The sequence below is a fragment of the Sminthopsis crassicaudata genome, chromosome 2, assembly GCF_048593235.1.
Source record: "Sminthopsis crassicaudata isolate SCR6 chromosome 2, ASM4859323v1, whole genome shotgun sequence".
In the NCBI taxonomy this organism is placed as follows: Eukaryota; Metazoa; Chordata; class Mammalia; order Dasyuromorphia; family Dasyuridae; genus Sminthopsis; species Sminthopsis crassicaudata.
In genome coordinates, this window is record NC_133618.1 from 288,627,818 (window position 1) to 288,655,496 (window position 27,679).

A 27,679-nucleotide genomic window follows, 5' to 3' on the forward strand; every position below is an offset into this window, starting at 1 on the left:
TCCATGGTTGTACAGTTTGTTTCAGAAATTTAACCCCAGGCCCTTGAAAGCCTGGAAACACATTTTCTAGGTAAAAGTGTTATGCAAGTTATTCCCAAGAGATTGGAAAAATTACATTACAGATCACTACTTATCTTTCAATTTATACAGTTTAAAATAAGAGACTTGCTGATTCATGTTACTTTTCATTATTTTTTCATGCTGAATATTTCAATGATAAAAGTTCTCCTACTGGATAATAATCTAGGTAGGATTCTTGCCTCAAGTCTCTCCCTATTCCACATAGCTGTCAACGTGATTTTCCTTAAGTCAAAATCTGTCCCTGTTATTCTTCAACTCAACCAATCCCAGTAACTTCTTATTCCTGTTATGCTACAGTTCTCTTTTATTGTCCTGACTCAGTTTCCCTCATTAACCTGACTCAGACCTGCCTTGGTTTCCCTGATTCTCAGTTCTGCAAAACCTCTCCTCTATCTTTATCAGAATACTTGATAAAGATAAAAGAGCTTATGTTTTAGAGAATATCAGAATGCCTCTCCCCATCCCAAGTTATTAGAATATCAGATAATACCTTATCAAGATGCCTCTCCCCAAATCTGGAGTGCCTCCCCCTGATTAAGTCATCCCATCTCAGGTGGCTCACCCCACCCTGTCAGAGTCCTGTGCCCAATCTTAGCACTCTGACTCGGCCCCTGCTTCAGTCTACCTGTATATATGGCTGAACCACGTGTATTTTTGAGAACTCACATTGTTTGCTAGGATTCTTGGAGAGGATAGGTTCATTCAGTCCTGGGACCAAACCATGGATCCATTTGGTTCCAGTATATCTCTCAATTTAATAAATTATTAAATACTCTCTAATCTCTATCTTGCTCTGTTTCTCCACATGACATTCCCTCTAGAATATTCTTCTTTTTAACTTAAATTTTGTAGCCTCAATAGATATTTCTCCTTCTGCATTTTGCAATCAAGCCTTTGATTACTGGCACACTATGCTCCAACTCCAATTTTCCACACCCAGTTAATTAGTATAGTGAATATCCCCCTCGACTTGGTCTCAAGTACTCTATCTCTCTCTTCCTCTAACAACAACCAAAAAAAAAAAAAAAAACCTTTCCTGAAATCCCTTCTACTACTAATACCCTTCCCCCAGAGGTAAGGACGGAGCCAACTCAAACCAGCAAGAGCCAATTGTTATAGGGATGAATAAACAAGTATTAAGCACCTATTGTGTGCCAGGCCTGGTACTAAACACTGAAAATAGAAATAAGAAAAACAAGGCAGTCCTGTCCTTGTTCTTGAGGAGTTTACAATCTAATTGGGAAAATATTTACACTACAGCAACTGGATTAATGTTACAAATCAAGGTGGGCTTACTATTTATTGACAATTTACATTTTTGAAAGTGATAGAGAAAAATGTTGATAAAGCAGATTAAATTTATAAATGCCCATTGTTTCTCGAACCATTGCATCTGTATTCCTAAATTTTTTAGTATTTACTAACACAATAACTGGTACTTAATATATGATTATTGATGATACCAATTTCTTACCCCTGCACAGGAATTTTCTAGCCATTTACTATAAATTGATCAGGGCTTTCAAAAATGCAACAGAATGCCTTGTTAAAAGTTCACCATTACTGAAAACTAAAATTTAAGCATATAAGACATGTAAAGGACACTGCAATATTGGACAGAAGTCATACTAGATAGATGACTACTATGGTCTTATCTAAATGAAATTTATGATAAAATGTTAAAAATTAAACATCTAAAATGAATGCTCTGTTGTTAGGCTATACTGTTTCCAATTGAATTTAGCTTTTCCTAGACTTAGTACTCGACAAAAAATTATCTCATCTTTCCAAAGATGAGATAATTAAAAACTTTGGATAAAACAAACTTTTTAAGAAAGTATTTCCTTATATTGTTTAAGTGTTGAAACTTTATATTAACTAATCATTCCAATCCTCAATCTACGGATGCTTATAAAGAAAAACAATCTATTAACTTTTCCGCTACAGTTTAAAGCACTATGTACATTCTTACAGCAAAAGCCATTTATCTTTTTCAAACTTGTTTCTTCTGGCAAATTTCTTTACTGTCTGGCCAAGTTTTGTGTTAAAAATAAAGTACAGTATTACAACATCCATCAACATTTAAAGTGCTTAATGATCTATGAAAGCAAAAATACAGTGATTATTCTCAATCAACCAAGTTAACTGAGGAATGTATAATATCAAAAAAAGTATATAGCTTTTAGAATTTAAATCTTTTAACTGTTATGAATGTATATAAGGCAAATTAATCACTCAGATGAATATAAGATGACACCTTTAAAGAATGGTTGTAGAACTGGCAAAAAACATTTAAAAATTTAACAGAATAAAAGTCTTTTTTTTTTTTCTTAAACCATTTTTCTCTCTGAACACTGGTTCAAAAACTATGCTTATTTAAAGGTAACAGAACTTTTATGTGGTTTTTGTTAATTCTACAAAACGAGTCAAAAGTCATGGAACACAAGATGAGTATTACTTTGAACTTCTAATGAACTAGACAGTACAACATGACAATAAATATGTAGAGATAAACACATGTAACAAAATCTGTTGATAAAATTTTAAAATGACGTTGTTGTTAAAGGGGTAATATTTTTAGAAAAGCAAACAGTTAAGGGACTTTGATAATATATGTCCTCTATGATATAGCAGAAGAATTTTTGACTCACCAAAGTTCCTATGGTGAGGCATTAAGAAATCAGGTCAAAGTTTTCAAGCATAAATATAGTTATATATTACATAACTAGCACACCATGTACTACCATTGACATGACAATCTTTTGTAAGGTGAAAATGTTTCTTGGCTCTATTGTCTGTTGCTAGGATATAGATTTATCTGTTTTTAGGGTTTGGGGGGGCTTTTTTTGAGACTTGCCCAATTTCATACAGCTAAGAAATGTTAAGTGTCTGAGGTTGGATTTGAACTCGGGTCCTCCTTAATTCAGGACCAGTGTGCTATCTACTGTGCCATCTGACAGTCCCAAAGTGAATTTCTTTAGCAAGTAAGGTACACTAGAACATCCCAAAGGTTTCTAATTGTCTTATGGACCAAACTGTATAAAGACTTAATTTTCTTTCTAATTTAATTAATTAATTCTAATCTAATTAATTAATTGACTGCCTGTCAGTTATTGAGAATCTCTCTACCATTCCTTCATGAAAAATAAAGAAAAACAAAAACCCTTGTAACAAAGATGCAAATCCCTGTATTGGTCATGTCCAAAAAACAGGTTTATTATAGAAAACTAATGATAGAACATGTTATCTACTTCTTAATAAAGAAGTGATATATTCAGAATTTTTTTCCCAACCACATATTCTTAAAGAGATGAAATCCATTTCCGTATATCTACCAATGAGCCCAGGTACTAAGAATATTATGAAGTGACTCAGAACTAAGGAATTTTTGGTGCTGGTGTCTTATATTTATTTTTCTGGAGAAGTCTCTGCTCTCGAGTTTTTAAAGCCCTTCTGTTTCCTAATAGGATGCCTCAAAATTTTTGATTATCCTTTTATTTCTTCTTAGCTTATCACCTGCCTGATTAATTTATGCCCTGACCTTTGTTTGTAAGGTTGCTGACACAATGTGAGTACTCTGAGTACCACTATCCTATTTTCTGACTCTCCAACCTTTTGATCAATTATCTACTAGACACCCTACTAATCAGCTATTAAGGAGTTATCTAATATATATTCATGTCTCTGATACATTATCTCTTCTGAACCACATATCTCGTGATCTTAGGACTTCTTTGAAAAACAGCACTTTCAGGCATGGCCCTGAAGTAGACCCATGAAAGTGGTCTTTATCCTCTAGTTCAACTTGTGACAAAAGATAAAAATTTATTAGATGGCCAGGTTACAGTTACAGTTGTGATCAGAGAAAAGAGTAAAATTAAAAAGCCTAGAAAGGAACAGAATTAAGGCCCTGGTTTTTAGTACTACACTTCAATGAACTGAAATAGCACAGAGTGCAAGACACACTACAACGAGACTGTGTTTTACTATTAAAGTTATTAGATGCCTGTCTATACACTTCAATTATAATACTACTCTTTCAGAATAAAGATGTATATTTATACCTTGTTTTTTAAGTTCTTCAATTTGTTCTTCCTTAAGATCCAATTGTTCTGTGAGTCTTGATGCTGAATCTAAGGCAGCATTTGCTTCTTCCAAGTTTTCCTTGTAAGTAAATCAGAAAGATCATTAGAATTTACTATTCAAAATCAATAGCACAGAATTTAGGTCTAGGTTCCACATCATAAGAGAGGTTACTAAAACTGGAGCACATTCAATAAGGGCAACCAGGATAGTGGGAGGAAGAGGGGAGGAGAAACAATTTTTAAAAATAAGAAGGAACCAAGGTGCTTAGTTTGGAGAAGACACTGAGAAGTATAAAATTTAAAGTACTTAAAGAGTTATCGTGTAAAAAGAGGATTAAACTTATTTTAGGCAGAAATAGAAGAAATGAGTGAAAGTTGCAGAGAAACAGATTTTCTGCTTGATAGAAAGAATAAATTCCTCTAACATACAGGCAATCTAAAAATGGAATGGACTGCCTATCAAAGTTATTGAGAATCTTAAAGATAATGTCCAAATTTGATATTCCATGAATTACAGATGGAATGAATTACAAAGATTATGGAATCAATCAGTCCCTAAATTTTACAGATATTTAGAACACTAAGGTGGCAATGAGGCCCAAGGCCATATACTTAGTGTCTGAAATGGCACTCAGTTTCAGGCTTCCCAACTCACAATACTCCTCTGTTCTTTCTACTCTACTATACTACCTCTCCTAGAAGTAGAAACTTAAAAAGTAAGAGGGGGAAAAAGTTATAGGGACTACAAGATCATGACATGCTAAAATCAAGGCCATAATCACAAAAATTACAAAAAACAAAGACTCAAAAAGCATAGCATTTTATAGAGCTACTTTGCAGAATTATAACTATACTCATTCAGAGTTTCAAAGAACATAATTATATCCTGGGGAGCTAGATGGCACAGTGGATAGAGCAGCCCTGGAGTCAGAAATCTGAGTTCAAATTCAGTCTTAGACTGAGTTAACTGGGTATGTGACCCTGGGCAAGTCACTTAACTCCAATGGCCCTTCAAAAAAAATGTATATATCTTTCTTCAATAATTGATATTAATATTGATGACCCTGAATTATCAAAAACACATTATTAAATTATGTTTAGTGTTCTTTGCACCTTAGACATGATATTGAATAAAAATGAACTCAAAAACCTCGATTCTATTAATATACTAGGCTTGAAAAAATCATTTTCCCTTGCTGGGCCTAAGTTTACTCATCTAAAATGATGATGTTGAACCAGATTCCCATCAATGCAAACATTCTATGAATGATAGATGCCAACAAAAATGGTTAAAGTAAATGTCAATATCTAAAGGCAAAATCTTCAATTATCTAGAAAATTCATTCATGTGGACTTCCCAACTATTGTGTGATTTTGGTCAAGTAACTACCTCTTTTGAGTCTTAGTGAGCATAGTGAAAAGAACAGTGGAATGTAAACCAGTAAAACTGAATTCTGATTTTTGGCTCTATTCCTCCCTGGTTACATAACTATGATTCATTCCCCCTCTCTGGATCTTGATCTCTTCATCTGCAAAATGAAGTGCCTAGACTAAAAGATCCCTAAGGCCTTGAAAGAGCTAAAACTGATCTCAGAAACAGGAACATTACAATACTAATGATCCAGAGGAATATTGCAAATGTTATGTATTTAAAGCTTTTGTAGCCACAAAAATCTTAATGTTAGATGTCCACAGAGTAAAGCTATCATATACCAACCAAACATACAATCTAATCATGTCTTATAAAATTATCCCAAATAAAATAAAAAAAGAGTAAGGGTGGGGGCAAGATCTCTACAATCAGAAAAGTAGTAAAAGTGAAATGAATACTTGTATAAATAAAGATGAAGGTAGATTTGTGCATCTGATATTGTAGGTATTCTATTTCCCAATTTGTTTTATCTAGAAAGACTAAGACTTACTTGATTTTAATACATATGTGTGTGGGGGTAGGTGGGGGTGGGGGGGGTGTAATATTTATTTTCTAAATATTTTTTAAATGCCTAGTGGCAGTCAGCAATTTATTTTTTGTCAATTAAAAAACATCGCCTGGAGAGCAAACAATTTATTCAAAGTAGAAAGTCAGGGGCAAAATTTATATCCCTTGTGTTTATTACAATGTTGTCCTTTATTATACAGGAACTCTCTATCCTGATGTGATTTCACACATACAGGTTAACTGTTCAAATAAATAAGAACAAGAACTTTGTAAAAGATTATATATTTTGCATAATTAAAAGGAAAATCCCTTCTACTCACCTGTAATGACATAACCTGCCCTTCTAGATTCTCTGCTTTTCTCCTCCATTCAGTTATTTCTTTCTTTTGCTTTTCCAGTTCAGCTGAATACATAGCTTTTTCTTCTACAAAAAAGTTTATTATGTTTTTCATTTTATTTAAATTTTATACACATTTTAACTAGTTTTCAATGATTCAATAGAAATATCTGAAATGTTTTCTTAAAGGGAAAGTAGCTGTGCTTTACTTTAACGATTAACATTAGAAAAAAGAGATATTACTTTATTCCCAGAAAATTATCTGAAATCACATTAACTGCTCCAGTTAATATATCAAGTACATTCTAAGTACAAGTTGAAAAGTTATGATAATGTTTCATCAGCTAATATAGTTTTAAGAGCAATAAATAATAGGTGCTAAAGCTCTGAAGCTCACTGCATCACAAACAGCAGAGTAAAACTTCCAATACACATTTCAATATCCATTGCTAGTCTTTTCCCTCTATAAGTTTTTTGCCCTCTTTTCCTTCTTTCATCCTCATATCCACAGATATTTCTTATGGGCCAGTAGACCTCAGAAATAAAGAGATTAGATCTTATACTTTAAAATTAAGAAAGAAAAAAAAAAAAACCCAACACCTTATCTCTATTCTTTTTTTCACTAGACCAGATATAACATAATTTACCTTGCTGGAATTGTTCTAGTACCATCTGTAGATTAGTTAGTGACAATGCATACTGTTTTACTTGGTCCTGAGAAAGAGAAAGCTGAAGTACAGTTTCATCTCTCTGCCGGGAAACTACATTCAATTGTTCTTGCAAAGATTCCACCTGGAGATTGGCTTGATGACTTAAAAACAAAACAAAAAATAAAAATACTTTAAAGAGACACCTTAACAAGAATGGAACATTTACAAAATAGGCCTTTAACATGAACCATTTAAATATTAATCTTATTTGTTAAATTAAGTAGAACTATCTTTATTGAGTTATTATTGACAGTAATTTTCAATAAATGGTAGTAATATTAAAAATCAAGAAGTAGGAGGCAGTACTTAAAATGCAAAGTTATAGACTCTGAAGTGAAGTTATTGACTTTAGAGTGAAAATATTTAGGTTCAGATTACATCTCTGATGTTTACCACCTATCTGGCCCTACACAAATGACAATTGCCCTCTCAGTTTCCTCATCTATAAAATCAAAGAGTTATGACTAGATGATCTTTCAGGTCCCTTCCAGCTCCAGACCTCTGATCCAATGACTAGAGACAGCAAAGGAAAATAAATGTTAATATAATTCTGCCAACATGTGTCAGTGCTAAAATTCTAAACTTTAACTTTTCACAGAATCATAAAATCTTAGGAGTTGAGAGGAACCTTAGCAGTCATTTGGCCCAAGCTGAATCAAATTGTCTGATCTGATTCTAATTTTTATGAGTTTTCTTTATTTTGATATCAAACAGAAGACAGATGGGAGGAACTTGAGTCAGAATTGTCCCATAAGAGACTTTGAAAGGTAAGCTTCATGGGATATAGCAGAAAGTAATTATAGTGTGATAGAAATCATACTACTTCTTTATTACATAGCTCTATATTGCATAGTCTATATTATATAGTCACACAACACCTTTATAAAGTTTACAAAGAATTTTCTTCACATATCCCTTATTAGCTAATACAAGAGTTATTCTATTTTACAGGTAAAAAAAATGAAGTTCAATGAGGGTAAGTTATTTGATCAAACTAAAAAGTGGCAAAACTGTGAAGAAAATTTAAGTCTTTTGATTTCAAAACAGGTTCCTTAAATTACTTGTAAGTTACAACTAAGATTCTATGATACTGTGACGAGTCAATCATGTTTAAGAATTTTAACTTTAAAGCACAATCAGCATCTTGGTTTCATTATTTCCTGCAATGACTTTTCTTTTAATCACAATATGACTTTTGATAATAGTTTTTAACAGACCACATTTTCTGAAAATCAATGTCACAAAATTGAGCTTAAAAATACCCATCTAGGACATGGTTCTCTTCAACAATGAGATGATCCAAATAAGTTCCAACTGATCAGTAATGAAGAGAACCAGCTACACCCAGCGAAAGAACTGTGGGAAACGAGTGTGGACCACAACACACCATTTCCACTCCTTCTGTTATTGTCCACTTGCATTTTTGTTTTCAGGTTGTTTTTACCTTATTTCTAAATCAAATTTGTCTTGTGCAGCAAGATAACTATATAAATATGTATACATATATCGTATTTAACATATATTTTAACATGTTTAACATATATTGGACTACCTGCCATCTAGGGAAGGGAGTGGGGAGAAGGAGGGGAAAAGTTGGAACAGAAAGTTTTTCAAGGGTCACTGTTGAAAAATTACCCATGCATATGTTTTGTAAATAAAAATCTATAATAATAAAAAAAAAAAAAGAGTATCACCAACTGGGAAATAGTTAAGATATATAGATATGGATATTTGCATCTATATTTACATCTACATCTATTGATATATTAATACATTATTCATATAAATATCCATTTAAATTTATATGTCTGTATGTGTGTGAGGGAAATCTATTGTAAAATAAAATATTGTGAAAGGAAAAAATAAATAAAATAAAATGGGATTAAAATTCTTGCACTACCAAAAAAAATACCCATACAACACTAATGCATTGTTGGTGGAACTGTGAACAGATCCAACCATTCTGGAGAGCAGTTTGGAACTATGCTCAAAAAGTTATCAAACTGTGCATACCCTTTGATCCAGCAATGTTTCTATTGGGATTATATCCCAAAGAGATCATAAAGGAGGGAAAGGGACCCACATGTGCAAAAAATGTTTGTGGCAGCCCTCTTTGTAGTAGCAAGAAACTAGAAACTGAGTGGAGAATGGCTGAATAAATTATGGTATATGAATGCTATGGAATACTAATGTTCTGTAAGAAATGATCAGCAGGATGATTTTAGAGAGGGTTGGAGAGCCATACATGAACTGATGCAAAGTGAAATGTACAGAACCAGGAGATCATTATACACTACAACAAGAAGACTATATGATGATCAATTCTGAAGGATGTGGCTCTCTTCAACAGTGAGATAATTCAAACCAGTTCCACTTGTACAGTGATGAAGAGAACCATCTACACCCAGAGAACGAACCATGGGAAGAGAGTGTGGAACACAACATAGCATTCTCACTCTCTCTGTTATTATTTGCTTCCATTTTCTTTTTTCTCAGTTTTTCTTTTTCTTCCTTTTTGATCTGATTTTTCTTGCACAACCAGATGGCTATGTGAACATATATGCACATATTCGATCTGGCATGTATTGTGGCATATTTGGCATGTATTGGACTCCCTGCCGGATGGGGGAGGGGATAGAGGGAAGAAGGGGCAGAGGGTTATCCAGGGATCAATATTGGAGAAATTACCCATGCTTTGTGAATAAAAAGCTTTAACATAAAAAAAAAAACATACAAAGTTCATGTGAACTTTTCAAGTAAGGCTTAAACAATAAACAGGTATAAATATATACAGAACAATTAAAAAATTATTAAATATAAGGTAATATGGCAGAGAGAGCACTAACAGTCAAATGGAGAAGAAAGACCAGATTTAGAATATGATTCTTGACTGAATTTTAAAAAGGACTCTACTTCTTTTTTTTTTATTGAAGCTTTTTATTTTCAAAACATATGCAAGGATGATTTTTCAACACTGACCTTTGCAAAATCTTGTGTTCCAATTTTGTTCCCTTTCCTCCCACCCCCCCACATCTCCCTGGATGGCAAGTAATCCAATATATGTTAAACATGGTAAAAATAAATGTAAATTGAATACAGGCATATATATTTATACAATTTATACAATTATCTTGCTGTACAAGAAAAATCTGATTAAAAAGGAAGAAAAATGAGAAAGAAAATAAAATTCAAGCAAGCAACAACAAAAGAGGTGAAAATGCTATGTTGTGATCTACACTCAGTTCTCACAGTACTTTCTCTTGGTGTAGGTGGCTCTCATTATCACAAGATCATTGGAACTGACCTGAATCATCTCATTATTGAGAAGAGCCACATTTACCAGAACTGATCATCGTATAATCTTGCTGTTACCATGTACAATGATCTCCTGTTTCTATTCATTTCACTTAGGATCACTTCTTGTAAGTTTGTCCAGGCCTCTCTGAAATCATTCTACTGGTTGTTTCTTAAAGAACAATAATATTACATTACATTCATATACCATAACTCACTACTGTTTCAAATGGTACACACAGTTTTATTGCTCTCCAAAATAGTTGGATCAGTTCACAATTCCACCAACAATCCATGTCTCAGTTTTCCCACATCCTCTCTAACATTCATCATTATCTTTTCCTGTCATCTTAGACAATCTGAGAGATATGTAGTAGTATCTCAAAGTTCTTAATTTGCATTTCTCTGATCAATAATTTAGAGCATCTTTTCATATAACTAGAGATAGTTTCAATATTTTCATCTAAAAATTGTCTGTTCAATATCCTTTGACCATTTATCAATTGAAGAATGGCTTGAATTCTTATAAAATTGAGTCAATTTTCTATATGTTTTAAAAATTAGGCCTTTATCAGAATCCTTTTTTCCCTAATTTATTACTTCCAGAAGGACTCTATTAGAACTCAGTAAAGAAAAAGTACATTCCAGGAATAGGAGACAGCCAATTCAAAGACAAAGATGGGAAGTAGAATCTCTAGTATGAGAAAAATAGAGAAAAGGCCAGTTTGGCTAGACTGCAAAGTGTGGAAGGAGGAATAATGCTAGAAAAATAACATGGCCAGGTTGCATCAGACCTTAAAAGCTTAAAAAGAAGAGTTTATATTTTGTCCCAGTGGAGTCTCTGAAATTGTTTCCATAGGAAAGCTGCAAGATCAGACTTAAGGGTCACAAGTCAATTTGTTGTATTGTAATGACAGATATATGAGACAAATGATTCACTGCTCTATAAGCAGACTTCTAGATTTCATTTCACGGATGATAATATTCATATTATGGATCTGGAGGTAAGGGTTAGGATAAACTGTACAACATGGAAAATAAAAGAAGTGCTATTTCTATCTCTACAACAACTTCTATGAAAAGCCCTTTCTCTCTTCTCTACTCAAACCTTAACTCAGAACCTGACGCCTAGACTTCAACAGGCTCCTAACTGATTTTTCTACCTCAAGTTACTACTAAACTCCGGTCCAACATTCATGCTGCTACCAAAGTAATTTTCCTCATTCACAGACCTAGCCATAGCATTCTGTTCACTTAATAAACTCCAGAGATTTCCAATTGCTTCTAGGAACAAGTTCTTTTGCTTAACTTCTTTAAACTTTCACAACCTAGCTCCAACCCACCTTTCCAAACCTAATGAGAATCCCTAGCACCTAGAAAAATGTCTGGTATATAATAAGTGCTTAATAAATGCTTGCTGTTCAAGAGATACAAAGAGAAATTCCATTCCAAACAAATGTTGAGAGTATAAAATATTTGGGAATCCATCTACCAAAGAAAAGTCAGGAATTATATGAGAAAAATTACAAAACACTTGCCACAAAAATAAAATCAGATTTAAATAATTGGAAAGACATTCAGTGCTCTTGGATAGGCCGAGCGAATATAATAAAGATGACAATACTCTCCAAACTAATCTATTTATTTAGTGCTATACCAATCAGACTCCCAAGAAACTATTTCAATGACCTAGAAAAAATAACAACAAAATTCATATGGAAGAATAAAAGGTCGAGAATTGCAAGGGAACTAATGAAAAAAAACTCAGAGGAAGGTGGTCTAAGTGTACCTGATCTAAAGCTATATTATATAGCAGCAGTCACCAAAACCATTTGGTATTGGCTAAGAAATAGACCTGTAGATCAGTGGAACAGATTAGATACAAAGGACAAAAAAGGATACATATATAGCAACCTAAATCTTTGACAAACCCAAAGATACCAACATTAGGGATAAAAATTCATTATTCGGAAAAAACTGTTGGGAAAACTGGAAATTAGTATGGCAGAAATTAGATATGGATCCACACTTAACACCATATACCAAGATAAGATCAAAATGGATCCATGATTTAGGCATAAAGAGGGAGATAATAAATAGATTAGAGGAACAGAGGATAATCTACCTCTCAGACTTGTGGAGGAGGAAGGAATTTATGACCAGAGGAGAACTAGAGATCATTATTGATCACAAAATAGAAGATTTTGATTACATCAAACTAAAAAGTTTCTGTACAAATAATACTAATGCAAACAAGATTAGAAGGGAAGAAACAAATTGGGAAAATATTTTTAAAAACAAAGGTTCTGACAAAGGTCTCATTTCCAAAATATATAGAGAACTGACCCTAATTTATAAGAAACCGAACCATTCTCCAATTGATAAATGGTCAAAGGATATGAACAGACAATTCTCAGAGGAAGAAATTGAAACTATATCCACTCACATGAAAGAGTGTTCCAAATCACTACTGATCAGAGAAATGCAAATTAAGACCACTCTGAGATACCACTACACACCTGTCAGATTGGCTAAGATGACAGGAACAAATAATGATGAATGTTGGAGGGGATGTGGGGAAACTGGGACACTAATACATTGCTGGTGGAGTTGCAAAAGAATCCAGCCATTCTGGAGAGCAATCTGGAATTATGCCCAAAAAGTTATCAAACTGTGCATACCCTTTGACCCAGCAGCGCTACTACTGGGATTATATCCCAAAGAAATACTAAAGAGCGGAAAGAGACATATATGTGCCAAAATGTTTGTGGCAGCTCTTTTTGTTGTAGCTAGAAACTGGAAGATGAATGGATGTCCATCAGTTGGAGAATGGTTGGGTAAATTGTGGTATATGAAGGTTATGGAATATTATTGCTCTGTAAGAAATGACCAGCAGGAGGAACACAGAGAGGCCTGGAGAGACTTAAATCAACTGATGCTGAGTGAAATGAGCAGAACCAGAAGATCACTGTACACTTCAACAACAATACTGTATGAGGATGTATTCTGATGGAAGTGGAAATCTTCAACATAAAGAAGATCCAACTCACTTCCAGTTGATCAATGATGGACAGAGGTAGCTACACCCAGAGAAGAAACACTGGGAAGTGAATGTAAATTGTTAGCACTAATATCTGTCTGCCCAGGTTGCATGTACCTTCGGATTCTGATGTTTATTGTGCAACAAGAAAATGATATTCACACACATGTATTGTACCTAGACTATATTGTAACACATGTAAAATGTATGGGATTGCCTGTCATCGGGGGGAGGGAATAGAGGGAGGGGGGGATAATTTGGAAAAATGAATACAAGGGATAATATTATAAAAAATATATATATAATAAAAAAATTTAAAAAAAATAAAAAAAAATATATGCTTGCTGTTTAACTGAAATTGGACAAAAGATTATGAATACTTAAAGCTCCCAATTAGCATCACCTATCCACTACAAGTATTTGGCACAATGGAAAATAACTGAATAAAATTCAACACAATGAATATAACTAAATAAAATTATGGCAGATGGCTGTAAGTGGAATGTATCGTGTTCGAGGATTGATACAAAATGAAATAAGCAGAATTAGGAGAACATTTTATACAATGACTACAATAACATAAAGACAGTTTTGATAAACTTAAAATAATAATGCACTATATGTGCAAAAATGTTTGTAGCAGCTTTTTTTTTGTGATGTTGAAGAAATGGAAAATGAGTAGATGCCTATCAGTTGGGGAATGACTGAATTAGTTACGGTATATGAAAGTAAAGTAATATTATTATTCTATTAAAAAATGATGAACAAGTTGATTTTTAAAAGGCCTTGAAAGATTTATATGAACTAACACTAAGCAAAACAAGTAGAACGAGGAATATATCATACACGGTAACAACAAGATTGTGTGATATTCAACTATGAAAGACTGTTCTTCTCAGCAGTTCAATGATCTAAATCAATTCCAACAGACTTTGGAAAGAAAATGCCATATGCATCCTGAGAGAGAACTATGGAGACTAAATGTAAATCATCAACACAAGCTATGTTCACTTTTTTTCTTTTTTTTTTTTTCCTTTCATGTTTTTCCCCTTTTGTTCTGATTTTTCTCTCCCAACATAATTCATAAAGAAATATGTATTTTCATTGTTGGTGGAGTTGTGAAAGAATCCAACCATTCTGGAGAGCAATTTGGAACTATGCCCAAAAAGTTATCAAACTGTGCATATGCTTTGATCCAGCATTGCTGTTATTGGGCTTATATCCCAAAGAAATACTGAGGAGGGGAAAGGGACCTGTATGTGCCAAAATGTTTGTGGGAGCTCTTTTCGTAGTGGCTAGAAACTGGAAGATGAATGGATGTCCATCAATTGGAGAATGGTTGGGTAAATTATGGTATATGAATGTTATGGAATATTATTGCCCTGTAAGAAATGACCAGCAAAAGGAATACAGAGAGGCTTGGAGAGACTTACATCAACTGATGTTGAGTGAAATGAATAGAACCAGAAGATCGCTGTACACTTCAATGCTGTATGAAGATGTATTCTGATGGAAGTGGATATCTTCAACATAAAGAAGATCCAACTCACTTCCAGTTGATCAATGATGGACAGAAACAACTACACCCAGAGAAGGAACACTGGGAAGTGAATGTGAATTATTAGCACTACTGTCTACCTACCCAGGTTACTTATACCTTCGGAATCTAATACTTAATGTGCAACAAGAAAATGGGATTAACACACATATATTGTATCTAGGTTATATTGTAACACATGTAAAATGTATGGGATTGCCTGTCATCAAGGGGAGGGAAGGAGAGGATAATTTGGAAAAATGAATACAAGGGATAATGTTATAAAAAAAAAAATTACTCATACATATATACTGTCAAAAAATTTTTATAAATAAAATAAAAAAAGAAATATATATTCTAAAAAAATTAATGTACATATATAACCAGAAAAATGAAAAAATTAAAAAGGGAAAAAAATAATCCAGTGACTGACCAAAACTCTAAAAGACCAAAGATGAAATTATCCTTCCCAAATCTTTATTAAACATTTAAAAAGATACATACATTTTGTAGATGTTTTGTATGATTAACTTAATACGGGGCAAGAAAGTAGAGGTTAGGGAAGTTGTACTAGTACTAGCAATATTTAAAAAAAAAAAAAAAAAGAATAAAAAGAACATCAATGAGATACTTTAAATTTTACAGGAAAGAAAAGGAGAAGGTTGAAAGGAAACATAAGCAAGGTTGAAAGGAAACATAAGCAAACAGGAGAGTTTCTGGAACTAAAGCACTACATATAGTCCATATTTTTAAAAAAAATAAACTGTATATATATAATGAGTGTCCTGGTTTAACATGCAATACTTTTTTCTGATCTCTGTATATAGAAATATTAGTTTGCTGGTATTTTATTTTTCTTATTTAAGTTTACTCACTTTAAGTAAAGTAATCAGAAGCAATTCTAACTTTGTACTTTTTTTTGAAAAGCTAAGTGTATTTCCATTCCTTTAAGCTTTCTGTAACTATCTTCCTCAATATTGCAATAAATCTGTGACCTCATTGTTACTGCTTCCAATGGTCCAGATCACAACCTATTCAAGTCCTTCCATTCTCTGTGACTTGCATTTCTTCTCATAAATTTCAAAAGAATTCTACCCAATATACTAGAAGCCTTCCTCTAAGGTCTTCATCTATTGCCAGTTGCTCTTATAAATAACCTACCACTAATATTTCTTATTCTGAATAATAGCTTTTATGCTACCTCATATACAGATAGGCATAATTGCAGGTAACTGCTATGTGCATAATTTAGCTTATGGTTATTATTATTCTACAACCTATTTATGTCTACCACATAACTTTCTAGCACTTTTTGAAGGACTTGCAACTTTGATTTTTCATAGGCTACAAAAATGTAATATTGCTTCAATATCCATAAAACAGCTTCACATTTATAAAAAGACTTAATGCCTATCTATCAATGAGTCCAATGCCCTCACTTTATAGAAGAGAAAACTGAGACCTATAGAAGGGAAAGCAACTGGACAAAGATAACAAAAGTATCAGTGGCAGAGTCAGACTTCAAATTCTGGTCCACTGAACAGTATGGTCCTCTTCCCATAACAACATGTTCCCCTAAATATCTGAAAATCCACTAATACAATTTATAAGATGATAAACTACACAAAACCTATAAAATACTTTATGATAATATAGTATTATAAAATTTATTTTTTATAATTTTCCACTAAATAGCCAAAGCTTCATGTTTATAACAGCATCAATTTGGGGGGAAAATCCCACTTATTCTACTGAACCAATATAATATTTATTTAATATTTTACTTTACAACTGAAGTCTAAAACAATTAAAAATAAACATTTCAAAAATACTTTTCTCAATTTAATACATGAGAGAATTTCATATACAGCTGATGCTAGAGTATAAAAATGACAAAGATATTATATACCTTGAAAATTTGATGTGTTTCTCTCAATACATTTCCAGGTCCAAGGCACTACTACATAATGACTAAATGAGAATATGCAAAATTGAATAAGATATGATCTTTGCTCTCAACATTATTGTCTCAAAAGAAAGAAAAATACCAAGTTATATTCCCCAATTAACTTAGTTTCTATAAGATAATTTACTACCTTATTTCCTATTTTCTAGCAATTAACCTATAATAAAATGTTAAATTAATATTCCATTGTGAATGCATCCAACCATTCTGGGCTTATATCCCAAAGAGATTTTAAAGAAGGGATCTGTATATGCAAAAATGTTTGTGGCAGCCCTTTTTGTAGTGGCTAGAAACTGGAAACTGAATCAATATCTATCAATTGGAGAATGGCTGAATAAGTTGTGATATATGAATGTTATAGAATATTATTGTTCTGTAAGAAACGACCAGCAGGATGATTTCAGAAAGGCCTGGAGAGACTTACATAAACTGATGCTGAGTGAAATGAGCAGGACTAGGAGATCATTATGTTCTTCAACAACAATATTATATGACAATCAATTCTGATGGACGTGGCTCTCTTCAAAAATGAGATGAACCAAATCAGTTCCAATTGTTCAATAATTAAGAGAACCAGCTACACCCAGTGAAAGAACTATAGGAAATGAGTATAGACCACAACACAGCATTACCACTCCTTCCGTTTTTGTCCGCTTACATTTTTGTTTTTCTTCCCAGGTTATTTTTACCTTCTTTCTAAATCCAATTTTTCTTGTGCAGCAAAATAACTGTATGGATATGTATACATATATTGTGTTTAGCACATATTTAAACATATTTAACATGTATTGGTCTACCTGCCATGTAGGGGAGGGAGTGGGGGGAAGGAGGGGAAAAGTTGGAAAAGTTTTTGCCAAGGGTCAATGCTGAAAAATTACCCATGCATGTATCTTGTAAATAAAAAAAACTATAATAAAAACAAATTAATTAGTAGTCCATTGAAGCACATATTCCATGATAATCATTTATCCAATAAAATCTAAAACTACATGAATTGTAGCAGTTCTTTGCTTAAAATTTAAAACAAATATTTTTCATTATGTCAACAAAAGTTCTTCATATATTAAAAAGGTTGGTCTCATACATTTTAATTCTAAAATTTTTAAATATTACCTGGCATTTTCCACTGCATTAGAGGATGAAACTATTTTTTCTTCCAAAACTGTAATTTTCTTTTTTAGTTTAGCTTCTCGATCTTCTGCAGCCAAAGCTTCACGGGTATAAGAATCTTCCATTTCTAAAAGATGGTTACGCAATCTTTCTAGCTCCTGGTTTAAGCGAGATTCTTTGTCACGAAAATGTTGAACCTGAGCAGAATATATTTATGTTTTATGTTTATGATACTTCATTTTTTTAAATAAATTATTTTGTTAGTAGATGTCACAATTATTAAATGGTTATTTTATCAAATTATCATGTGTATTATATTTAAGGGTAAAAATTCCACAAGAGTTGCTGATCTCTATTACTAGAAGAAATTTGGAAAATAAGAATTCCCCTATATAGACAAAAATCAGTTCTGAGACACACACACATACACACACAAAAAAAAATAAGCATAAACAATTGACTAGATATTATCCTATAACTTCTTCTATGAGTACCCCTAGTTTTTAAGTTTATAAAGTTATAAAGGGCAAAAATGAAAGAATTCAAAAACTCTTGACTCCAGATGCCATTCTATTTTACATTATTATTTCCAATTTTTCAGGAGAGAACAAGAATATCAGTCTTTTTTCATAAAATCTTTCATTTTAAAAAAGTTAAAAAAAAAAAAAAACTCTTGAAATGAAATGTATCACAACAGAGTATAAGATGCTTCTAAGGCTTTGGAAAGTCCCAAATCTACTACACTAGATCAATAAATCAATCAACAAACATTTATTAAATATCTATCTTGTTCCAGGTTGTTATGAGCTTTAAAACCTAAAAAAAGTACTACATAATAAGCAAGAAGGGGCTACTTGAATTGAATGAATAAGAGTGACTCATTAAAATAACACTTAATCCAAATCACTTTGAAAGCAACAAGACTGGGAAACCATTTAGGAAACCATTCTGGGTAAGAAGTGATGAGGGCCTAAATTAAAATGATATCTGTATCAGCAGGGATAGAAGATTTTTGTGGAGATAGAAACAGCAAGATCTGGTGATTGATGAGATACATGGGATGACTCAGTAAATACATGTATATTAAGCACCTACTATGCTAAGCACTAGAGACTGCCACTTCCTTCAAAGGAGTTCATAATCTAATGATGAGTGAGAGTGAGATAAAACAACACTGGAGATTTGAAGAATGGTATAGAGCTTTAAACAGCATTAGGAAAGTTTGGAAGAGAGGAGGTTGGATTGGAGGGAAGTAGGAGAGAGGTTAGAGACAAGGAGTTCTATTTTGGACATGGTTTGAGATGTTTCCAGGATATAGTTTGAAATGTCCAACCGACAACTGGCCATGTGAGCACATGCTCATCTCTACATCTCCCCTCACTTTATTCCAAACCCTCTATAATCTGGCTTCCAACTTTATTATTTAACTAAACCTTCTTGAAAATCATCCACAATAACTTGTCAAATCTAATAGCCTTTTCACAATCTTTATAATGCTTCAAGACCTCTCTGAGACCTTTGAGAGTTGATCACACTCTCTAGGTTTTCATGATTGCTCTCTCCTTGTTCTCCTTCTGCTACTCATCCTTTAAAAAAAAAAAAAAAAAAGGGCAGTGACATAACAGGTCAGGTCTTCACTCATGCATGAAGTAGATTTAAATGAGGCAGAGTTGCACAAAGTCATCAGCCTCATACTCTCTTCCAGAGTCAATGAAGTCCACTGGCAGGACAAAAGTTAAGGCAACCAATGATGGTCCAAGATGCAGTGGATGACCTTGGTGTTTTCAATGCTTATCCAAGCTTTAAGCAAGTACACAGAACTTGCTTCAGACACTTTTGAGGCCTCTGAAATAAACTGGTCTCAAAGGTCAATTCCTGACCAAGAAATCTTCCCCCTAACTCACAAACAGTTTTGAGATGTTACTCTCAACCTAGCTTAGCCTGTTTGCCAAGATGGTTTACCAAGAATGTGGCCATTGCACATGCTACAGATTCTTGAAGCTATAAAAGTTGGATGAATCAAGTGGATACCAAAAATAGGAAAAACAGCCCTAATATAGGCTCATCAAGCCCTCACACCATAGGTGTTAGTTCTCCTGAACATCTCACACTTGTATAACTATTCTTTTTCAGGCTCCTTTGGACGTGTGTGTGTGTGTGTGTGTGTGTGTGTGTGTGTGTGTATATAGAGTTTTTTGTCTCCCTCATTAATATAAAGAGTACACTGAAGGCAAAGACTATGGTTTTGTCTTTTCTTTTTCCCTAAGCAGGACACCAGGGAAGCACTTAATAAATACTTGTTCACAAACTAAAATCAGGCCTCAGAAAATAATAAGGGTTAGAAGAATTGGACATCAGGATGAGGGCAAATAGGTTTAGAAGAGTTGAGGAATAGGAAGAGATGTTATTATAGGTGACTGAGGTGAATGTCATTATTTTTGATGTGCAAAGTAGAATACTTGTATATTAACAAAGTATGAGAAAAAGAGTAAGGAAAACTATATCAAATTAATTGTATTTGAAAATATTTTTCTAACTTATTAATCAAATAAGTTTATTTAATTCTTTATTATTATGGAAAGGAAAGCTAAGTGTCTCACTGTATCGAGTGTCAGGTCTGGAATTAGGAAGACACTAGCTGTGTGATGGAAAAGTCACTTAATTATGTTTCAGGCTCCTGATCTAAAAAATGAACCAGAGAAGGGAATGGCAAATCATTCCTGTATCTTTGCTGTAAAGGGCTACAACTGAGCAAATGCACTTGGATAATCGAGCACATGAGACTAATTGCCAATTGGAAGGTTCTCTATTAACATGATTGAAGCTTGACCCTCCCCAGCTGTTCTGTGCTGACTTGATTGGTGGGACAAAGAGGGAAGTGACGTGTGTGGGTGGAGTAGGAAAAGGAAATTGAGGCATTCTCTCAGCGGTGGAGAGAGAGGAAGGTGGTGGAGAGAGAGGAAGGTGGTGTAGAGATTACTAGATCTAATCCCCTGACTTCGAGCTCAAGAGACCAAGAATAAAGACTTTTGATTAGCCTGACACCAGCTGATTTCTGAGACGACAGAATTCCAGCACTTTGCCAAGAAAACCTCAAACAGGATTACAAAGAGTCAGACACAATTGAAAAAAATGAACAACAAAAAATTCTTATAAAAGAATATACCTCATTCTGTAGGGAATTGCTTTCCATTTGTTTCTGCTTCAGGGCCAACATGACTTGGTCTCTCTCCTGCTGAAACTTAACTGCTTTATCCTGCATAGACTTAACTTCATTTAATAACTGATTCAACTCCCCAGTGTTACCCTTTTGGAAGGATAAAAAAAAAAAAAAAAAAAAAAAAAAAAAAACCCAAGTTTTAGGTTTTTATATAGTCTTCCTAAAAAAAATCTTAAATTCTATAAAGAATTAGGTTGCATTCATTAGATATACATGCATTGAAAGTTTGTAGAATCAATTAGTAAAGATAGCAAGCTATTTGCTAATATGGAAACTTTAAATAAAAACACATACATTTTTGGCATAGATTTAAGGAAAACAATTTGAACATGCTAACCACTAAGAAGTCAGTGCAAGTACAGTATATTATTACCTTCAGGAAGAAAGCTAACATCTCAATTTTAGAGAAGATTCATGTTTTAGGCAATAGCCAGATTTTAGAAAAAAATTTTTTTTTTAATAGTAGGTAGTTTTTATTACTGATTTTCCTCACTATATAAATATGTACAATATCTGCAAACATATATTATGTATTATAATAAGGCTTTATGAAAATATTTTACTTATATAACATTTAGTATATATAATTTGACCCTAAAATATTCAGAAATATTTTGAAACCAAGCATTTTGTTACTTATATTTCAATCTTTTTCTCAGAAAAGGAAGCTCCAAATTTTCAAACGCAGATATTATAAGATAAATTAGGAAGAAGTGACCTATAATATGAAAGCTTAAAAACATTTTTTTCAATAAAATGATTTTGCTCAATATACCTTTCTCAATGAAAATAATACAAAGTATATTTTAACTGTATTAGGCATTAAAAATCCCATGGGATAACATACTCAACCACAACTACAGTCAAGTTAAAAAGTTACTAACTCTAATGCACCTGAGAAGAGGGTCTGTTGGGTGGTAAGTGAATTTTATAGCAATAATAGAAACACTCCAAGGGAATGCTAGTGTTAACTACAAATCTAATCCCATCAATGTATTATATTACCCTTTTTGGGCAGCCATCCTATAAAGTAGCAGAAAAATTCTTACAATATTAAAGTTTCCATTCAAATGGCAGTACGAGACAAAAGATTCAATTCAATTCCTGCATTTATTAAGTAATTACAACATGCAAGGCACTGTGCTAGGCAATAAGCACATAAATGTAAAAATAAAACATTTCCTGGCCTAAAGGAACTTATATTCTACTACATTGTACCATGTACACAATTCAGGTTCTTTCTTGGGATATTTTGCTCTTTAAGTGTTCTCTTCTTTGGATGTAACAGTAAGAGCTATTAATACATGTGCATTCATCTAACACTGTGCTATGTGCACAGGACGTATTCAATAAATTATACTATTAAATTGCTTCTACAATTAAAAAAAATCATACAAAATAATTAGGGTTCCTGTCTAAAAACACTGTATAAAAAGGACAGATAGTATTTGGTATTGAGATATTTTTTTATGTTTGAGTAAAATAGGATAAAAGACTTTTAATATGAATAATGAATAGCATTGCTATTTTATAGATAGAAGGCTGTGAATCTAATAGCAAGCCTTAAGATTCAAAAGATCAAACTAAATCTAGTATGAAAGAAGCAATCACTTCAAAACTAGCAATCCCTCAGCACTTGACAATTATATTTCTACATATTCATCAAAATAGATGATTAAGACAAAATCATGAAGAAAAAAGATTTCTCCCCAATCCCCAAAACCCTTTTGTATACCTACAAAGAAAATGTACCTGTTCTTTTTCTTTTAACAGTTTCTCAAAAGCAAGAGCTTTTTCCTTCATTGAATTTGATTCAAACTCTTTTTCTCTCAGCATCATAGAAACCTGCATATTGGTCTCCTGAAGAGCTCGAAATTCTGTTTCCTTTTCCCTGGACATGACTATAATTTTTTCATTTTCTTCCTTTAGTTTACAAATATCCATTTCTAAAATTAAAGTTCTCTCTTTAAGGTTTGTTACAGCCTGCTTTAAAAGTTCATTTTCATTTGTTTTGTTAGTTAGATTTTCATTTAAAGAAAGCAACTGATCACTTTTAGCTTTGATTAAGAGATCTTTTTCCTTAAGAGATTTTTGTAAAATATCTCGTTTCTCCTTAATCTGCTTAATCTCTGAGTCAATTTCTTCATGTTCCTTTCTTTCAAGTCCTGATGTGGCAGCAACAGAATCACACAATCTATGATTATTCTCCTGAAGAGTCTTAATTGTTGCATCTTTTTCTTGTAATATTTTCCTTAGCTGGTCTAATTCTTGTTGTAGAGATTTAAAAGTTTCATTTGGTATTTCAGATTGTCTGTCTCTTGTAGGCAAAACAACTGAAGATCTAATTGACAGCTGTGGTGAGACAACATCAAGTTTTCCCAGAAGAAGATCCTTGGTATTATGAAGCTGCCCTATGCTATGCTGAACTTGTGCCAACTCTTGACCAAAACATTTGAGCTTGGTTTCATTCTGTTCATAACTCTGGATTAAACCATTATAGTCTGCCTGTAACTTGGAATTATTATCACTATCAACCAAAACCTGAGCTTGAAGTTTATGAAGCTCCTCTTGAAGCTGAGCAGACTCATGCTGCATATTTTGCACTGTTGTTATTACTTGCTGCTTCCACTCTTCCATCTTCTTTACTTGCTGTTTTAATTTATCACGTTCCTGTAGAAGTTCCTCAAACTGATTACTATTAACACTCCCAACCTCATTACCATTACCAGAGTCAGATGTCTGTAAAACAGTCAGTAAAGTCTGACATTTCTGACTTAATGCATCTATTTCAATGTCTTTTTCTCTAATGATACGAGATAAGTTCTGAATGGTTTCTTTAAACATGTCCTGGCCACTATTTTCAAATCTACTATTCAATTGTTGGTTTTCATCTTGAAGTTTTAAAAGAGCTGCTTCTTTGGCAGCTACTATATCCATGATTTTATGATATTCTGTTTTCAACTGACTATTTTCCCTAGTCTTTTCATTCAGAACTGAAAATAATTGTTCTCTTTCCACAACATAAGCTTGAAGTTGCTGTTGAAGGTAAACAACATCCTGCATGTAAGATGCAGAAGAAATTCTGGCATGAAGAGCTTGTATCTCCAAATCTTTCTGATTAATGATTTGCTTCAATTTACCAACTTCATCTTTGGACAACTGATCAATCTGTCTAGTTAAAGAAACATTCTTTTCATTTAAAAGCTTAATCTCCATCTCTCTTTCCTTTATTCCCTTTACCAATCTTTCAATTTCAGCTTTTGATAAATCATGTTTTTCATTTCCGTTTTCTACATTAAGTGTCTGAACTTTAGTCTCCTGAAAGATATCAGAGGTTTCTGTCTGGATGTCCTGTCTTTCTTCATGCAACTGAGTTTTAATTTGATTGATTGTCTTTTGTAAATTTTTTATTTCTTCATCTTTTTCTAAAAAGAGTTGTGTATGTGTAATGCTCATTTGTTCATGTTGGGATTTAAACTCATCTATTTCCTTTTTCTGTTCTTGTAAAGTCTGTAAAAGTTTCATTTCATTCTGATTTTGATCCTCAATTGTCTTTTGGCAACATTTTATTTCATCTTCAAGATTTCCCTTTATTACATTCAATTGTGTTACCTCAGTTTCAAGTTCAGTGATAATATCCAAGGTTTTAGGCTCAGCTACAGGTACAGATCTACTTTGTTGGTCCCTGAGTCTTTCAAGTTCTTCCTGCAGATGATTATTTTCTTCTTTCATAATTGCAAGATTTTTATCTTTTTCTTCTAAAGTTTGTTTGAAAATTTTGGTTTTTTCTGAAATCTGAATATGTGTATCAAGTTTCTTCTGAAGTTTTAACTGTTTGTCTTGAAGCTGTTCAATGAATATCTCTTTCTCTTTTATGAGTTCTGTTAACTCCTTTTGCTCTGCTAAACTTCTTGTTAGGATTTCTTTAGTTTCTTTATGGTCACTATCCATCTGCTCAATTTTGTTTTTGAGTTTTGCAATTTCAAAATCTCTTTCTTGATTAAGTTTAATTAAACACTCATGTTCCAACTGTAAGGCAGAAGTATTCATCTTGCGTGCATCTGATAGTTCTTCAATAGTTTGCTCATATTTGTGAGCTTGCTCCAACAATCTCTTTTCAGACTGATGTAACTGTACTTCTAATTGCCCTTTCTCCATTTTTAAAGCTTCAATAATGGCATCTTTTTCTAGGGAAACCTGATTCTTAACAGTAACTGATTCCTGTAGTTGCTGTTTTACATCTTCACAAGCTAAAACCAATTTTTCATTTTCCATTTTGACATTAAGAACAATTTTCTCTAAATTTTTATTGAGTTCTTTCATTTCTGAAAGATGTTTATTTAAGTTCCCAATTTCTGTTTCCTTTTCTTTAAGTAAGTGACACTGAAAGTTACTATTAGATTCTTGATTGAGAAGCTTAGTTAAGTCATTCTTGGTGATAAAAAGATCCTTTTCATTCTGTTTTAATTTTTCCTGAAGCTCTGAATTTTCCTTTTTAATGTTCAAAATGTATTCTTGTGATTTATCTAGCTGATCTCTTAAATCCTTAATCTTATTCTCAAGTTCTTGGTTATTTATATTTAAATCATGAAGGGTAACTTCTCCTTGGTTAAACTTTTCTTTCTGTACTTCTAGTTCTTTAGTAATTTTCATCTTTTCATTTTCAAGTTGAGAAACTCTCTTCTTTTCATCATTTACATCTTGTATTAGTTTGCTAATGGTAATATCTGCTTCATTATGTTGTTTTGATAGTTGCTCTTTCATCAAAATCATATGCTGAAAAAAATACAAATTGAAATAGTGATTTTAAAACATTTTATCCTATATCAATTATGCAAGTTTGAAACTATTTAAAATAACTTTATATTATAAAGTTTGTTTTAGATAACCTTAAAAACTAGTATTTCCTATTAAGGATAAAAAATTTAAGCAAGAAGAAAAGAAACCATTTTGTTTATTATTTGTTTATATAATTGTAGCTTATAAAATTTAAAAGTAGACTATAATTAATATCCAGTGCAAAGAACATATGTATCTGTGAGTAAAGATCCTTTTTTAATAGATGTACTTTATAAGCAGCAATAAAACTTGTTTTTAAATAATTTTAAAATATAAAATTTTTAAAAGATATCTGTCTTTCTAAAACTCTTTAGTCTAATGAATTTTATATAGCAATAAATCTGTAAAATAAAGTTCTCTTTAGTATTCTAAAACAAAATTAAGATTCCTTTATCATCATCTTTGTATGAAAACCCAAGCCATGATATAAATGAAAAGCAACCAATTTTCCTTGTTGACAAAAAGATAAAAGCAATTAATTGAGAACTATAAGGTATCTCTACACTAAAAGAACAGAATAGAAAACATTTAAGTGTATTTAATACAGTACCTGACAACACAAAGGTGTTCAATAAACACTAACTAACTAAGGTCTCTTTATTTTAATGTGGTAGTTACTTTATATTCTAGAGGTATCTTAATATCCAATTTTAAATAAATTAATTATAAGAAGAAAAAAAAACTTCCTTTTATTTACTTGTCTTTCCTCTTTAGGGTTACATCTCCCAAAATCTGGCAGCCCCTAAACAGTACTCTAGCTTAACTGGAGTAATTTATAAGAAATAAGTTTTCATATTTGAGAGCAACTAATATATATCTGTGTAATGATTTAAGCAATCATACCATTTAGAAGGCTTCAATATACATGAATTATTCCAACTAATATCTAGATCATATGTTTGAAGATTAAAGGATAAAATGCTGAAGCTAAAAATGTTTTTATTTTTCATTTTTTTGTAGGCATTTTAAGTTTTGGGAAACTTACACATCTACACAATTTTATGTTGAGTTTTAAATAAATTAACAGAAAGGGAAAATATGAACAAAAAAATTTCCTTGTTATTTGCAATCTTTCTTCAAGGTGGCATTTCCTTTGGGAAATGTAAAAATCCCAAAAATTGCATTATGCAAAGTACACAATAAGTTAGGTATCAATCTTGTTCTGCTACTAGTATATTATTACATAAAAACTTAAAATAGTGTAGAACAGAAACAAAATCCAGAGCTTGAATCAAATACAAAGACCTAATGATATCACTAATAGAGGTACAACATCAAAATGGTCATCATTTAATTATTTGTCAATACCTAAAAACAACTAAATACGATCATAAAAAACTGTTAACAAGACAAATATTTTCAAATAAGTCAAATAGCCCATCAATTTACACTTGTTACAATGAAATTACATTAGGATATAAAAACATATGTTTATAAAATTACTTTAAAAATGACTTTCATTGAGTGATTGCCCATCAGTTGGGAAGTGGCTAAATAAGTTATATGATGGAATATTATTGC

The 27,679-nt window shown here is 32.4% G+C and overlaps 1 protein-coding gene across 3 annotated transcripts in view; it reads right to left on the bottom strand.

Annotated features, from left to right (window-relative positions):
* TRIP11 (thyroid hormone receptor interactor 11) overlaps positions 1–27,679 on the bottom strand; it is a 97,011-nt gene that overhangs the window by 28,434 nt on the left and 40,898 nt on the right. For all 3 annotated transcript variants that reach the window (XM_074289637.1, XM_074289638.1, XM_074289639.1), the window contains 6 exons: positions 23,072–26,095; positions 21,266–21,406; positions 18,103–18,296; positions 7,090–7,253; positions 6,426–6,529; positions 4,146–4,245 (listed from right to left, as the gene is read on the bottom strand). In XM_074289637.1, coding sequence (XP_074145738.1) covers positions 4,146–4,245; positions 6,426–6,529; positions 7,090–7,253; positions 18,103–18,296; positions 21,266–21,406; positions 23,072–26,095 — 3,727 coding nt within the window. The remainder of the gene's footprint in view (positions 1–4,145; positions 4,246–6,425; positions 6,530–7,089; positions 7,254–18,102; positions 18,297–21,265; positions 21,407–23,071; positions 26,096–27,679) is intronic.